Below are 15,878 nucleotides of genomic sequence, written 5' to 3'. Positions count from 1 at the left end.
TATGTTTAGTGAGTTACTGTAAAAACGTAGAGTGAATAAAAATAAGATACAAATAAAAAATATAAAAAAGAAGTCGTGAAACTGCGATGCCGCATAAAAGGGTAATGCGGAGGCAGGTTCGTTACTAAAACATTCGCAACTTAACTTTCCATCCGCGGCTACTGCCAACTAGCACAAAACAAAACAAAAAAGTGCTTTATAACTCCGCCGAAAGAATAATTAAACATTAAGGAAAACTTGATGGCTTGGAAATGTTAAGGTGGGCGTACATTTACAAACGATACTAGTTTCTTATTTAATTAATTGTTCGAATACTCGTTTTCAAAATTCGCGGGTAATCTAAATCGATAGTACTACACGAAAATCGAATAGAATATAAAATCAATTGTGATTTGCTCAAATTATTTTGAATAATTATAATGACTGTTTATAATTAAATTGTATCTTAATATTGATTACAAGAATTACAAGAATTAATTGTATTACACTCCAAAAAAAGATATATGTATGTGTGTGTGTGTGTGTGTGTGTGTGTATATGTATATATAATTAATCGAAATTTACCCAAATTATAGTAAATAATATAGTAATTGTTTATAACAAGATTATCTATCTTGATCTTGCAATTACATGAATTAATTAAATTACACAAAAATACAATCGAACGAATAAAATTAATCGTATGTTACTCGAGTTATCTTGATTAACTATAATAATCATTTATAATTAAATCTATCTTATCATTGCAATTACAAAAATTAATTAAATAATCACACAGAAGGAAAATAAAATCTAAAATTAATTCTAGACTGTCTTCAATAAGTATAGTAAATGTTAATAGTCAAATTTATCTTACCATTGAAGAAATGTATTAACTTAAAAATACGTACTGCTAAGCGTTGATTATTTCGAAACTGCATAATGAAGTTTTCTAAAAAAGATACTAACATTATAATTTGTTCCAACTATTTATGAATAACCAAAAAAGAGGAAAAAAAAAAAAAAAAAAGAAAAAAAAAGCAGAAAAAAAAATGGATTGTTTTGTACAAGTGCATATACTTACCGCAACAATGCAGTTGCAATAAGATCACATAACCTCCGTAAAGTTCCGACAATCTATTGATTATATATTTCGAAGTTTTCATTTTAAACTCTGCTTTACAACATTGATTTACTTTTAATATAATTATTGACGAAATCATAAAATTATTTTCTTAAGAATAATTCGCACTTTCATTCGGGGAATATTATTCGAAAACATAATAGAGGAAACAGTTAAACCGGAAATACGTAAAAATCGTTGAGCTCTCGTCCAAGCAATTTACGACACGAAAAAAAAGGTATTTCGATTGGATAACGAGTTTTCAACTCGTTCGAGAAAGAAATTCTCATTTCCGTAGAATGAACACTAAAATGCGGCGTTTTCTTTTCTCTCTCTTTCTCTCTTTCTCTCTTTCTCTCTTTCTCTCTCTCTCTCTCTCTCTCTCTCTCTCTCTCTCTCTCTCTCTCTCTCTCTCTCTCTCTCTTTCTCTCTATCTATTGCTTGATTTAAAAATACAGTTAAATATGATATATTGATTTATATCTAAGAATTCGAATTCATTGGTAAAACTAACGTAGTTACAAACAAAATGGCGTTAAATTCAAATCGAAGAAAAATAATCTTTCTAAATAGTCTTCTCACATCTAATGATATAAAATACAAATAGATATTTAATTAAAAAAAAAAAAAATATCTCATTTTTCCACAATCTTTGACGTCTCAGGATAAATCTACTTCCATAATTATTTTCTTCTATTAGACATAGATATAATAAACGTAAAAAGAATAAAATAAAAGATATATGATCCAATAACAAAAAAAAAAAAAGGATATTAATCCTATGGAGAGCCATTTATGCCTTTTAAATATATCTAACAAATGAATTATATCCTTTATTTTATTTGAATATATATACATATGTATTATATATATATATATATTTAAATATACTCATATACATACATAGATATATATATATATGAATATATTTATATATATATATATACATATACATATATACATATATAAATATACATGCAGCAGTTATCATGAAGAATTTCAATTCATTCATATACTCATATTATGTATGTACAAATACAGCGAGTGACAGTACTTTTTATTTGTGGTAGCAATAAGGTTGAAAACGTTTATGAACTTCTGTGTGTGTGTGTTCCATATTGCGAGGTTCTGTTTGAACTGCTAGAATATTGTATTTAATACATTCCAATCTTAAAAATTTCAATGAAATTTTACCTTTCGTTCCAACGACGAAAAATATATAATATTCTAAATTAATTACCAAGGAACGGCTAATTATAAACGTAGATCAAAGCTGCTTACCTTGCAATATGCCAATAGAATATCTGGTCATTAATTTTCCATTCCACTATACAATTCGGTACTCAAATGCGGTAAGTACAGCATTACACTAATAACAATAGGAAATACAATATAACATTATTGATGGTCGCATCGATTCGTCGCGGGCAGAGAGAAAACGTCATAAGGCATATTACTGAGATCAATAATCTTGTACAGAGTCGTAATTATTGTATGGGGGTGGATCAGGGCGACCTTCGGGAATTCTATATTTTTCTTCGACTTCTTGATCGTTATCGTCTTCATACTTGACTGCGGTGAAATACGATCCTGACGTTGAAAACGTGTTACTATAATCGGGATAATCTGGAAAAAAAAAGAAAAAAAAAAAAACAATATGATTTTAATGCTGTTAAATAGATGAAAATGAAATTTTGCAATTTTTCTCTTTTTTAAATACGTATATAAAATATACCATCCAAAGGTTCCTCCTTAATACGAATTTCCTTGGTATCTTCGTCTTGACGATCACCACGATCTTTTCTATCCCTACGTTCACGATCTCTGTCCCTTTTATTTCTCTTCCTATCCCTATCGCGATCGCGATCACGATCGTTACTCCTTTTACGATCTCGATCACGATCACGATCACGATCACGATCTCTTCTGTCGCGTGGTCGTTCGTCTCTTTGAATTTCCTCAATGTCAGGATCCGGTAAACGATCTCGACTATGTCTACGTTTCCGATCGCGTGACCTACTCCTTGATCTTCGTTTACGATCGCGTGACCTTCTGCGTTCTCTGTCCAAACGATCGCGATCCCTAGAAAAAAGAAAATAATACAAATAGATATATATACATATATATATATATATATATGAGCAACGATATGATTTAATTGGATGGAAAAGAATTTGAGGAAGTTCATTTTACCTGTCCCTGTCCAGCCCTCGTCCTGAGGTTTCCCTCTCTTGCTCGAGACGATATCGTTTTCTTTCTCTTTCGTTATCTTCCCTACCGGAGTGCTTTATATTCACATCAGGTCCACCTCTGCGAGTACCACCTAGACCACCACCAAGTCGTCGAGGGAGCCACCCTTTTACCGTTCTTGCACGCTCCACGTCAACCAACACTCTGCGACCATCTATTTTCTTACCATCGGCATGCTTATACGCAGCTAAAAGTATCATTAGAAAATTACAATCTAATCAAGATCGCCCAACTACTACGCGTTATGCTATTATGAGATCTCTCTTAATCCCTGAGAATCTATTCGAAATGGCGAATCATCAAGGATGATGTTTTTAAATGATATGTATGTTTTATCTCTCTTTCTCTCTATGCAGAACCAACAATTGCACCATCTAAGATAGAATGTCTTTAATATTTTTATTTTATTTACTTTTTTTTATTTATTTACTCTTTATTTATTTATTCATTTTTTTTCTCTTTATTTTCGAGGAAATTGAATTTTCTATTTATAACTCAAGCAGCACAACTATATATACTTATGGACGGGCTAAAGAAATTACGTGTATGAAGAAACAATTGTGACTCGACTCTCTTTGTTTACTTTTCTTTTTTCATCTCTTTTTAACTCGATCATTTTGGGTAACGATGAATTAGAATTGCTAATATGTCAGCCTGGATAATTGGTAAAAGTATCTACATATGCATTGTGTTTATAATTTCCTTACAACGAAGTCATCCAAACCAGTAAGTAAAGTATCCTATTTTTATGCATGATACGGATAATAAGGTATCTGCATGCATTATTCCTGATTATGTGCTTCTTATTCGTAACGTCCAGTATTCTATAAAGTAAAATTAGAAAGTATATACCAGTTATAGATTAATCGGATATTTCTAAACACACACACTCGCTCTGTACTATGCCTTCATTTTTTTTTTTTTTTTCTCAAAAAGGCAAAGCAGTACAGAGAGTACTTACTGTGCATTATATACGTCGGTATGTTTTAGAAATAAGAAAGAATAAGCCGTGGTACTACTATCTCATCTTACTGTATAAAATTACAATTGTACGTTACTTATCTCTGCACAATAATCAACAATGAGGTATGCAGACTTTGAAGTACCTTAAATACTACATGTTTAAATTCCAAAAAGTATAGCAAATACAAAAAATACCTACCGCGGCTACTTACGTACGGAAGTTAACACAAAGCTTAGAAGTACTTTTAATCAGTGAAATGAACTTGTAAGAGACTCGCGAGAGTAGGCCAGCGCGTACGCTATTCATTGGGAAGGTGCCCAGTCTTCGTATGTTCGTTCAATCTCCGAAGAAGTTTACTTTGCATTTACCTGGTGCGCTTTTTTCTTTTTTTTTTTTTTTTACTTACAACCAAACCGTGCGCAATTCATACATATTTTATATCTTTGTTACGTAATGTTATTACTGATTTCTCTAATATTATATGTTAACTTTAAATAATATACGGGCAAAGATCTTTTCTATTTTCTTAAAAAATTCCGAATTTTAAAGCAAGGGAAAGATTATCTGCATGCTAAATTATATTTGCAGACTTTCAGATAGTGTTTACGTAGCAAATGATGATATCGCAAGATAAATTAGTATTCTATATCGAAATTGATATGTTTCAGGACTTAAGCGTACAAAATATATTAAAAATAAAATTAATTTTGATAACTTGATAATTTTGATAATAATAGAATTTCGACTACAATGAAATCTTTTTGGCAGAAAGAATAAAAAATAGCACCCTAGTAATAATAACAATAAGAATAAGAATAAGAATAATAATAAGAATAGTAATAATAATAATAATAATAACAATAACAATAACAATAACAATAACGATAATAATAATAATAATAAAAATAATAATAATAATAATAATAATAATAATAATAATAATAATAATAATAATAATAGTAATAATAATAATAATAAAGATGATGATGATGATGATGATGATAATAATAATAATAATAATAATAGTAATAATAATAATAATAATAACAGTCCACTAATCTGCATTATGAGTTTTCTACTAAACCTATCAAAAAATTGCTTCTCACTGAAATCTCTATGATGCTCTACCCTTGCTTGAATATTTGAATAAAAAGAGTAATGTTTTTACCTACAATTATGCGTATAATGGTTATAATTTTCATCAATGTACGTTACGCGTTGCCTAATGATGATATCGAACTAATTTGAATGACTCCTAATCTTTGTAGAGTTAACTTTTTAGCGAAAAACGCGTATTTCGTACCAATCTTATCCGAAAATATGATATCCGATGAAAATCGAAATATATGTAGTAGTAATAATAATAATAATAATAATAATAATAATAATGTGACTGTTCACCGACCGTGTCCCTGAACCTTTTCCCTAAGCCCACCAATCAATTTCAATGTAGAATGCTAACTTTATATATCGCGTCAAAATAAAATCACAAATCAAAGTAATCTGTCAAAAAGACACCTCCTTTTAAACACTTTAAGAGTGTGGCCATACTAAATACTCGTACCGATCAAATTTATTCAAATTCTGAGTTTAATTAAAATTGTTGAAGAAGTATAGAGTAAGCATAGACGCTAACAAACGTTGTTGTATGTTGGATCTTACCACACATACAAACCTATCATATCAGGCAGGTTCAGGGATTTTGCATGGAATAGTGAACGGCACTAGTTGCCGGCAGCGGCCACCACGCTGTACCAAGAACAAGATAAAAACTGCATTAATCAAGACAGCCAATATTCTCTTTTTCATTTGAATCGTTTACCATATTATTTGTATTTAGAGAATGGTATTCCTGCATGGATGTATCGTGGGACCCCCCACACCTTCTGGTTAAGTACCAATGAAAATGGGTAGCCTAACTATAGCCCTGCCCCACTATATTCTAGCTGGAAGTGATGCTAAGAAAGGTGAGATTCCAGACTATGGACTCACGGAGGCTTTCAAGAAAAATTACATTTCTGGGCTGTTACTTACAGTGCATGTCTCTTTCGTGCTCATATTCAATGAAAGCATATCCCCTAGGTTTGCCATTTATTGTATTATGAATTACCACAATCTGAAAAATAATAATAACGATATAGAAATTCAATTTTGCATTTAAAGATCTTATCTACGTTGAACATTTTATACCTTTTTTACCGGTCCATAGACTTCAAATTCTCTCCTAAGCTTTGATTCCGATGTATCATAATTCTGAAATAATTCGCTTGCTTTAAGGATATATCTTAAAATATCTAACATGTTACTACTCCGTTCTATTCATATTTGGGTGTTGCAACTTGTAGAATAAATACTCACTATTCTTGCTACAAATAAGGTTTTAAAAGGGTCTGCCGTCACATTGGGAATACCAGCAGGATCCCATACTGCGATTTCTTGTTCTAATTTATAAGCAACTTGCTCGGCACGTTCTCTCCTACGACGCTCCAAACGTTCTTCTCGAGTTTCGACGCGCACAGGTGGTGGGGTATCTTTCGGATCCTTTTATTTTTACAAAATTCTCAAGTTATAAATAAAACTTATACAACTAAATACAGCTAATCAGATTTCCATCGCTACCATATACATAGAACCTATTTTTGACAATGTCCAAAATGTACAAATCCTTTCAATCACTTTTACGTAATAACTCGCTAGAAATTAAAACAAAAAACTTGGCAATATTTCTACTTTAATGGCATTTGAAGATTGTATCAATTCAAGAAAGTTCTATGAAACTTTTACAATCTTGAAAATTTGCCTGACGTGTGAAAAAATATGATTACAAATAATTTATATCTTATAGAATAAAAATATATGAAAAATAATGTCGTTTCGAATCGAGTGAAATAATATCTACCTCAAAATATTTGAGAAATGCTCCAACGCCGATATATCCTCCATTCTTCTTTTCGTGTGGAAGCTTGCTGGCCGGTGGCAAATAAGGTATTGGATCGCGAGGAGCAAAAAGAGCAAGTAAATTCGGTGGTAAAAATTGCGTCATTTTGTTGAAATATTACAATAATACGTCAACTTTACTCTCGCTCGATTAATTAAAACGAATACAGGAACAACTGCATCTTTAGACACTACACTCCTTAAAATGGCGTCGACGTTGCTACCGGTATGCCATAACCACATAACCGACAACTCTATCTACAAGCCACAAGAAAGAAATATTATTTGAAAGACTTTGAACTAGGTAACACTTATCGACATATGTTTACGATCAATCCCACCAGATGGCACTTGAAAATATTGATTTTTCTAACGCACCAATTATATTCCTCTAGGTTGAACGTGATTGGTGCTTATCAATACGATGAGATACATCGAGATATTGATATCGATGTAATATTTTTTAAATAGATTATTATGAATTCTATTCGATCTATTTATTCAAATGCAATATTAAAAAGCATCAAGCGCGTTGAAATTATAATAGGAGCATTGACAATGTTATGTACTGCATTATCGACATAATCGTTTAATGGCCAATGACAACGTCGAAGATATTTACGAGTATGAATTTTGATAGAAATATAAATAATTATGTATGTACCTACGTAAAATATAAATAAATATTTTGTTTCCGACTAATATCATACTCATTTCTATTACTTATTATATAAATATTATCTAAAATAATACATCGGAATAATGAAATCGATATTTTGTGGTTATCAAAAGTCCCGCTAGAGCGCGCAGGCGGTGTTTTAACTGTTAATTTCGTATTCGACGAATTCGTGACGCGTCGTTCAAAAAAGATTCTCATTTCGTGCAGTAATCCACGTCAAAAATTAAACCAATCGAAAATATTTACTCTCTAATGCAATTTAGGAAACTTAGACGAGTTATCGGCATCAAGATCGACAAGGAAAGGCGAGAGGGTATGTTTAAAAATTTCTTATTATTCATATTAATGATAATGCTTGATCTCACAAAGATATTTTTCATTTCTTGTCAATTACGCGACATATACATAAATATAAATAACGTTTGCTAATGATATAATCGAGAAAATACTCGAGTAAGCAAAGAGAAACGTACTAACAAGAAACGTCAAATTCTTTCGAAAATATATTCTTGACGATAGGATATCGAAATGGCAAAAAGAAACAAAATGGCTGAAAACAAAATTTCTTTAGGATTTTAATTTCAAATAAATAAACTAATTATCGTAGTGTCGCATTCAAGGTAATACGAATAAAATTACATAGTGCAATTTGCAACTGTCAATTTATTTTCTACAATTACATACGCGTGTATGTACGTATATATACAGTACGTACAGGTTTGAAAAAATTATATGAACGATAACGAGCGAGATCGTTTCTAACTCTTTTACGTAAGAGCATATTGAGAGAGATAGCAGAGGAATGAAAATTCTTAGAAATTTTGTACACACATGTGTACGAGACACTATTCATTCCGTATAGTTAATAAAGATCTTAGAATTTGTGGTTTCTTCCTGTGTGTATTCTGCTTAACACAGAGAATTATTACATGTACACGGAACATACCTTACATACGTAAGTGTGCGTACTAATGATCGTTCTCAACGTGATTTTTTTCTTTCCTCGTTTATTTTTTTCTTTTTTTCTTCTTGCTTCTTCCTTTTTTCCTTTTCTGTTTTTTTTTTCTTTTTTTTTCTTTTTTTTTTTTTTTTTTGTACCAACAACGTGAAGCGAGCGTAAACATCACACAAAGAGAGAAAAAAATCCTTGATTACGTAAGAATCTTTTCCCACTTCCTACTTCCGTAAATTACAATTTTATCTGAATTTATCAGAAACTCAAATATAAAATGCCGCCGCATTAGCCTATGTGCAAATATTACATATAGGAAAAGGAAAAAAAAAGTACCAATAAATCCGCTACGATTAAAGTTAATCGGCTAATATATAATCGAAAGATCGACTTCATAGGAAATTAAAAGTAAAAAAAGAAAAGGAAAAAAAGAAAAAAAAATGTATTAATAATTCAAACGAATCTGATCTAACTAAATTATTCGTGTTAATAAAATCGAAAGGTCAATTCGATAGGAAATAAATTTAGAATAAATAGGAATTTGAGTCTCACGATAACGAATGTAATGGCAACTCGATTCATCGATATATCTTATTTACGTATATATGTATGTATGTATGTATATATATATATATATATATATATATGCAGCTTGAAATAGAAAAAATAATTACATAACTAGAATCGATTTCCACGCTCTGGTACATTCTAATATTTCCTGAAATGAAAAATCGAAAATTCACCTCCTCGAAAGAAAAGATCTCTTTTATAATCTGATTTCGATAAGTTATCTGTCAATTGATTTTTTTCCTTTTACGTATCTACATTCATACATATATACATGTATATGCATAGATATATAGACTACGTATATAGAGCGATAAAGTTATATAGGTATCGTCTAGCAAGCAACGTGAGACGATTCCGTTTACATACTCACGAATAAGTTCCCTCTCTCATTCGCTTTTGGAGTCATCAAAAAATGTTTCGAACAAACGAAGCACTGTAACTACGGCAGCTGATATCTTACGAGTGAGAGAGAGAGAGAAAGAGAGAGACTGTTCGATAATATACATTGTTATGAAAACTCTTTTTATTGGCATGTGTAATATGTGATAATTTTGGATCGATATAATCCAAAACATTAATATCATTGTTTTTCTTTTTTCTTTTTTTTTTTTTTTTTTTTTTTTTTTTTAATAATTCTTATTTCACGTAATCAAATCTCAAACATATATCCTTATATCAATGATTGTTTCAACGAATTATTCATGATAATAGTCTATGAATGTATAATTGTCAACGTATGTTTATTAAAAAAAAAAAAAAAAAGTTCATAACTTCTCATCACGCTTCTTACATTCTTAATCCGTACTAATTCATTGATAGTAAAGACACGTAAAATTAAACGAAAAAAAATGAAAGGAATAAATGAATAAAGAAATGAATAGCGATGTTGCTTCGTCGGAAGGAACGATCAAATAATAAAATTAATCGGTCGCGATAAGAAAGCGCATGCGCCTTCGTCATTTGTCAGCATTTGCTCTTAACAGATAGAAAGAGAAATAGAGAGAGGGGGGGAGAGAGAGAGAGAGAGAGAGAGAGAGAGAAAGAGAGAGAGAGAAAGATACAAAAGAAAACGACGCATCTTTCGCTTTCGTAGAGAGACTAGTTCGACTAGTTCGAGAAAGAAATAAAAGCAAAAAAAAAAAAGGAAAAAAAAAATAGAAAAAAGAGATTAATCTTAATTACGCCGACAAGGATGGATTCAAGGAGTTACACAACTGTTAATCGTTAACTCTCTACAATCTAATTATTTGTAATGTCTCTAATCGAAAATTATATAATCTGAAATTTATCTCATTTTTATATTATAATCTAATTTATATATATATATATATATATATATATATATATATATATGTATATATATACATATTATAAGTTATGTGCTATGATATAAAATTATTGGGTCACGCAGGCTAATAAAAATATCTTGTATACATTGTGTGTATATATATATATATATATATATATATATATATATATATATTTCAATATCAAACATATATATTACAAAAACTCCAAGAGATTATTAGCCAATCATATCGTGATAAATTGTATCGTAAATTAAACATTATATAATTTCTATTATACTATGCTAAAGAAAAACATAAAACTTTATAAATATATAACAAAGTGTTAGCCACAGCTCCCACCCTCTCGTCCCGCATAAAGAAAAGTGAAACAATTCAGATACGTACATATATACATACATACAAACATACATACATAACTGGGTAATTGAAAAGTTAGATGTCCTAATAAAAGATTAATTACGTACGAAGCGACTTTGTTATATTGCAAAGGTTAGGGATCGATGGTTAACAACGGTTACACACGATTCTACATGGAATTTACGGGGAAGAGATAATTCGTGGTGGGACCGCGTGTACGGAAAGGGGAGAAAAGGGATGATACACGCACGCGTTGCTTACGTACGAAGCAATTAGGATGCGAACACTGGCGTAGCACCGGTGATATACCATCTTGCTGCGACCATCGGAATAATGCAGCAGTTTCTACATGTATATTCTTGCTGGGCAGTATTCGACGATGCATCGCATGCATAACCGCGGCACGGACGCTTACGCGTTCCGAATAAAAAACCGCGTATGCGGATTGCGTTGTCGACCACTTCTCTCCTCCAACCCTCTTTTATTTTTTACCCCCTTCCCCCTCCTCCCTCTCTCTCTCTCTCTCTCTTTATACACATACATACATGTACTAAAATGCCTCGCTTGGTGGCTATCTCATAGATGAACATCGACCACGTTATCATATATTCCTCCCAAATTCTTTCTTCTCATTTTTGTAATTCTTTTCTTTCTTTTTTTTTTTTTTTTTTTAATTTGTTTCTTGATTTTTCTTTTTTTTTTCTTTTTTTTTTTTGTTTTATTATTTTTTTTTCTTTTGTACATATTCGTTTATATGCCCTTTAATTTTTTCGCATTGTATCGTCTACTATAAGAAAAAAAAAAAAAAAAAAAGAAAAAAAAAAGAATAAGAAACTACGAGAATTCGCGTTACCTACATAATGTACTTCTCTCTTCGACCAATGACAACATTGACCGAGAAGAAATACAACGTTCTCATTGGCTGCTTTCGTACAGCATGGTTATGTCACGATTGATTGAGATACAGCAGAGATCAAGTTGGAAAGTGTTTTATACTTTTTTTTTCTTTTTTTTTTTTCTTTTTTTTTGTATTAGTTCGAATGATTATGATGAAATCGTTTGATGAAATCGTCAAGTTTCCTTCTTCTTCTCTGTCTTCATCATCATCATCATCATCATCATGATCGTCATCGTCGTCGTCGTCGGCGTTATCATCTTGAACTTTCATTCGAATTTGACGAATTAATAGAGCAGGTGGGTGGGAGGGGAGACTCGCAATCGTTCTCGATTCGTCGTTGTCCCTGAGATAAGTGTCCATACGTAGTCGAACGTTAGCAATGAACATTTTAGAAAAAGAAAAATGTCCCTGCGGCCCTGTGCCAGGCCTACGAGGCCGTGCTCGCGGCAGAGAGAACATATTTGTGAGAATGTGCCCGTTTCCCGGCGGCCATCTTGCTTTTGCATGATGTCACGACGTGGCCTACTTCCGAGCACTCCACGTGCAAGGGTCATCGACCCTGTTCGCCTCTAATCCCCTTTTGTCTATTCGTTGCTCGCTGCGTCTACGAAAGTCTCTCTCTCTCTATCTATCTCTCTCTCTCTCTCTCTCTCTCTCTCTCTCTCTCCTTCCTTCTATTTCTCTATCTCTTTCTCGTTTTCTCATTCTCGTTTACGATCGGTAGAGCAGACCCTTACGAAACATAGTACGCGCACGATTTCGGCTCAACTCGATTCGACTCGGCACAATTCGGTTCTACCAAACCGACGCGACGCTCGTAGATTGATTCACCGTCCCTTTTATTCGTTCATGACCAAAGTCTGGATAAAAGGGGGAGATGACTATATTCTCTTCGATATCTCTCTAATATATATATATATATGTGTGTGTGTGTGTATATTATATAATAAGTAATATCAGAATTTTCCAATCAAACAGAATTGTGTTTGATCTAATTTAGATATCAAATGCCGAAACTTGCAACATTATTTATTGACCGATCTAATATAGTTAATATCATAAATTTTACACGTTATTTATATCATTTCTACTATGCTACTATAATAAATATACCATATTAAGCAAACCGTATTTATATACCGAGGAACAATGAGTTTGAAGAAAAAAAGAAAAAAAAAAAAAAAAAGAAATTAAATAATACGGTCGATGTTGATGCGATGCAGCAAAATAAAACTCATTATTCGTCTGAATTATCGTCTGTACGTACCTTCTCGTAAGATCATTTAAAAAAAACAAAATCCTTGAAACGTAAACGTATGCTCATAGGTATTACTTTTTGTATGTATGTACGTATATATATATATATATATATATATATATATATATATATATATGTATATGCGTTATTAGAGTCTCTCGAGAATTTTCTAATTATGGAAATCTCGACACTGAAACGATCGTTTCGAAAGACGTGATTCAAACGTGCTCGAATGCAGGTGTCCGTAAGCATGAAAACGTTTCAACAAAGAAACCGAGCACACGGCACTGTGTAACACACGTTGCGCTCCGCATGGCACATAGTTCACGGTTTTTCTCTACACCGGCTGACGTACTTTCGAATGTACGGGAGCACTTATCTCAAGTAGGAATGGTCTTTCGAATGTACGCCTATAGAGATTATTTATCGTTGCGACACAGAGACCAACGTAACTTTTATATCTCAACGAGGTATTAGAATAAAACACTTTTATTTTGTTGTTTTTTTCTTTCTTTTTTTTTCTTTTTTTTTTCTTTTTTTTTTTTTTTTTTTTTTTTTTTTCTTTTTTTTTCCTTCTTTCTTTCCTTCCTTTCTTCTCAACGTTTCACAGGTAAATAACGTATTAACGTTTTTAAAAATACTTTCAATTCAATAAAAACAGCAAGAACGAATTTACAAAGTTATATGATAATTTCTTTTGAGAGAGAGAGAGAGAGAGAGAAAAGAGGAATTATGGTACTTCACCGAGAGTTCACGTAAATCCATTTACGACTGAACATTGTTGACAAAAGTAGGTATTAATAAACGAGTTAATATCTGCAATGATGATAATTGCAATAGCGAGTATAATAATGATAATAATTTGAAATTGCGAGAAAGAAATGTTTAATGTATTATTGATATTTGATAAAATAAATTAAATCTTTAATTATCAATATTAAAAATACGTGAATTCATTAATGACAAGGCGAGTTGAAGTAACGATGATTCATACTATAAATAGCTAATCACTTAAATATCTGAATTACGTACGAGATACAATAAATTTTGATGTTCTTTAACTTTGAGCATTATTATCGATACCTTTTGTCACGTTTATGAAGCAACGAATCGATCAATGCTTCAAAAATAATTAAGAAAGATGGAAGGACTTTCGTGTTTTAATAAACGATAATTATCGTGCTTGAGAGTTAACGAATCCGAAAGGAGTAATTTTGTACGGTCGAACGATTCTGATATCGATTCTAATACCGATTCGGTTCAGGTGTACGCGAGTTAGTGCATGTATCTAGTTAATGGCCAGAATTACGCAATTGGAGAATCGATCATGCAGGACGCAACCGGGAATTTATACCAGTCCTGTCGTCTATTTTTCGTGTCTCTTTTATGTACTCGGTACCACTTGGTACTTTTAGTTTAAAGGTTGGGTTCTCTCTAACTCTTTAATGTCAACGGCACCACCGCCCTATCACCACCAGCACAGTTAGTCACCTCGTGGACTCTGGTTCGTCCACTTTTACCGTGAGAGCGGAAGAATCCCGAAAAAGGTCAATGACCGATTCGAACGCGTGACTTTCGATCTTACTCGAGTCACCATCTCCTCTTTGTTTTTCTCTCTCTCTCTCTCTCTCTCTCTCTCTCTCTCTCTCTCTCTCTTTCTCTGTCTGTCTTAGTTCAATTTTATAAGGAATGCGCTTTACGTGAACAACGTCAATAAGAAATATACCGAGTTTAATTCGTTTTATGCTTTATAAGCTCAAGTACCCATTGTTCGACGAAGAATGCGGAATCGTCGTATGGGCACATTCGTGCATAACATACTTTTGTGTGTGTTTATATATATAAATATATATATATATATATATATATATATATATATATATACAGATATATAGGTTAACCACGATTGCAGAATTATCCGCAGAAGGTCGGACGGATAAAAGAAATATAAATCGATGTAATGAGGGGAATCTGTATTTATATTTTATATGTTCCTTACCGCTGATATGTGATTTCATATCGTGGAAAAGAGAAATATGGAAGAAACAAGTGAATGCTCGGTAAAAAAAACATTCTTACCTACTGCAATTTATTATAAAAAGAAACGCGTATATCGTTTTATGTATGTAGATATAAGCTTTATGTCAAACGTCGAAATAAATATACGATAATGTATGTAATAGGATCACGAAATCGGTGAAGTATATATTTCAATGGTTTCATACATACATACATACATACATATATATAAATATATATAAATACATATGTACAGAGGTCATCTCAACGCTGTGTGCCCTGCATATAACCGAATGGCACCGACCGAATTCTACTAAATTTTCAATAGTCCGACCGAATCGATGAAAGGATTGACACACTGACCTGGAACTCGTTTCACCTGGTGATTAGTTTACAATACGCAAATGCGGTTAAGATGTATGTATGCATATATGTTTGTACGTGTGTATGTTTATCGTGTACTGAAAACCTGACTGTAATTTGATGTACTTGCTACCGTAGACATGGACAGGAATAATAATTTCTTCTTTCAAAGTGTTTCATTATGTATGCATAGGTACTTAAGTCGAGTAAAAAAAGAGA

General features: G+C 31.9%; 1 protein-coding gene across 1 annotated transcript; it reads right to left on the bottom strand.

Annotated features, from left to right (window-relative positions):
• Nucleotides 1-426: 426 nt before the first annotated feature.
• On the bottom strand, nt 427-7,528 carry LOC124954027 (U1 small nuclear ribonucleoprotein 70 kDa-like). Its single transcript, XM_047506249.1, is given in 9 exon segments — nt 427-2,728; nt 2,838-3,184; nt 3,296-3,539; nt 5,992-6,018; nt 6,021-6,065; nt 6,351-6,432; nt 6,507-6,569; nt 6,675-6,857; nt 7,216-7,528. Coding segments are annotated over 9 exon segments (1,299 nt in total). The 5' UTR covers nt 7,360-7,528; the 3' UTR covers nt 427-2,564.
• Between the last annotated feature and the right edge of the window lie 8,350 nt (nt 7,529-15,878).

This window comes from Vespa velutina, chromosome 14 (assembly GCF_912470025.1).
Source record: "Vespa velutina chromosome 14, iVesVel2.1, whole genome shotgun sequence".
NCBI classification, from domain to species: domain Eukaryota; kingdom Metazoa; phylum Arthropoda; class Insecta; order Hymenoptera; family Vespidae; genus Vespa; species Vespa velutina.
The sequence above is the reverse complement of the archived record's forward strand: the minus strand, read 5'-3'. Positions and strand labels throughout refer to the sequence as shown.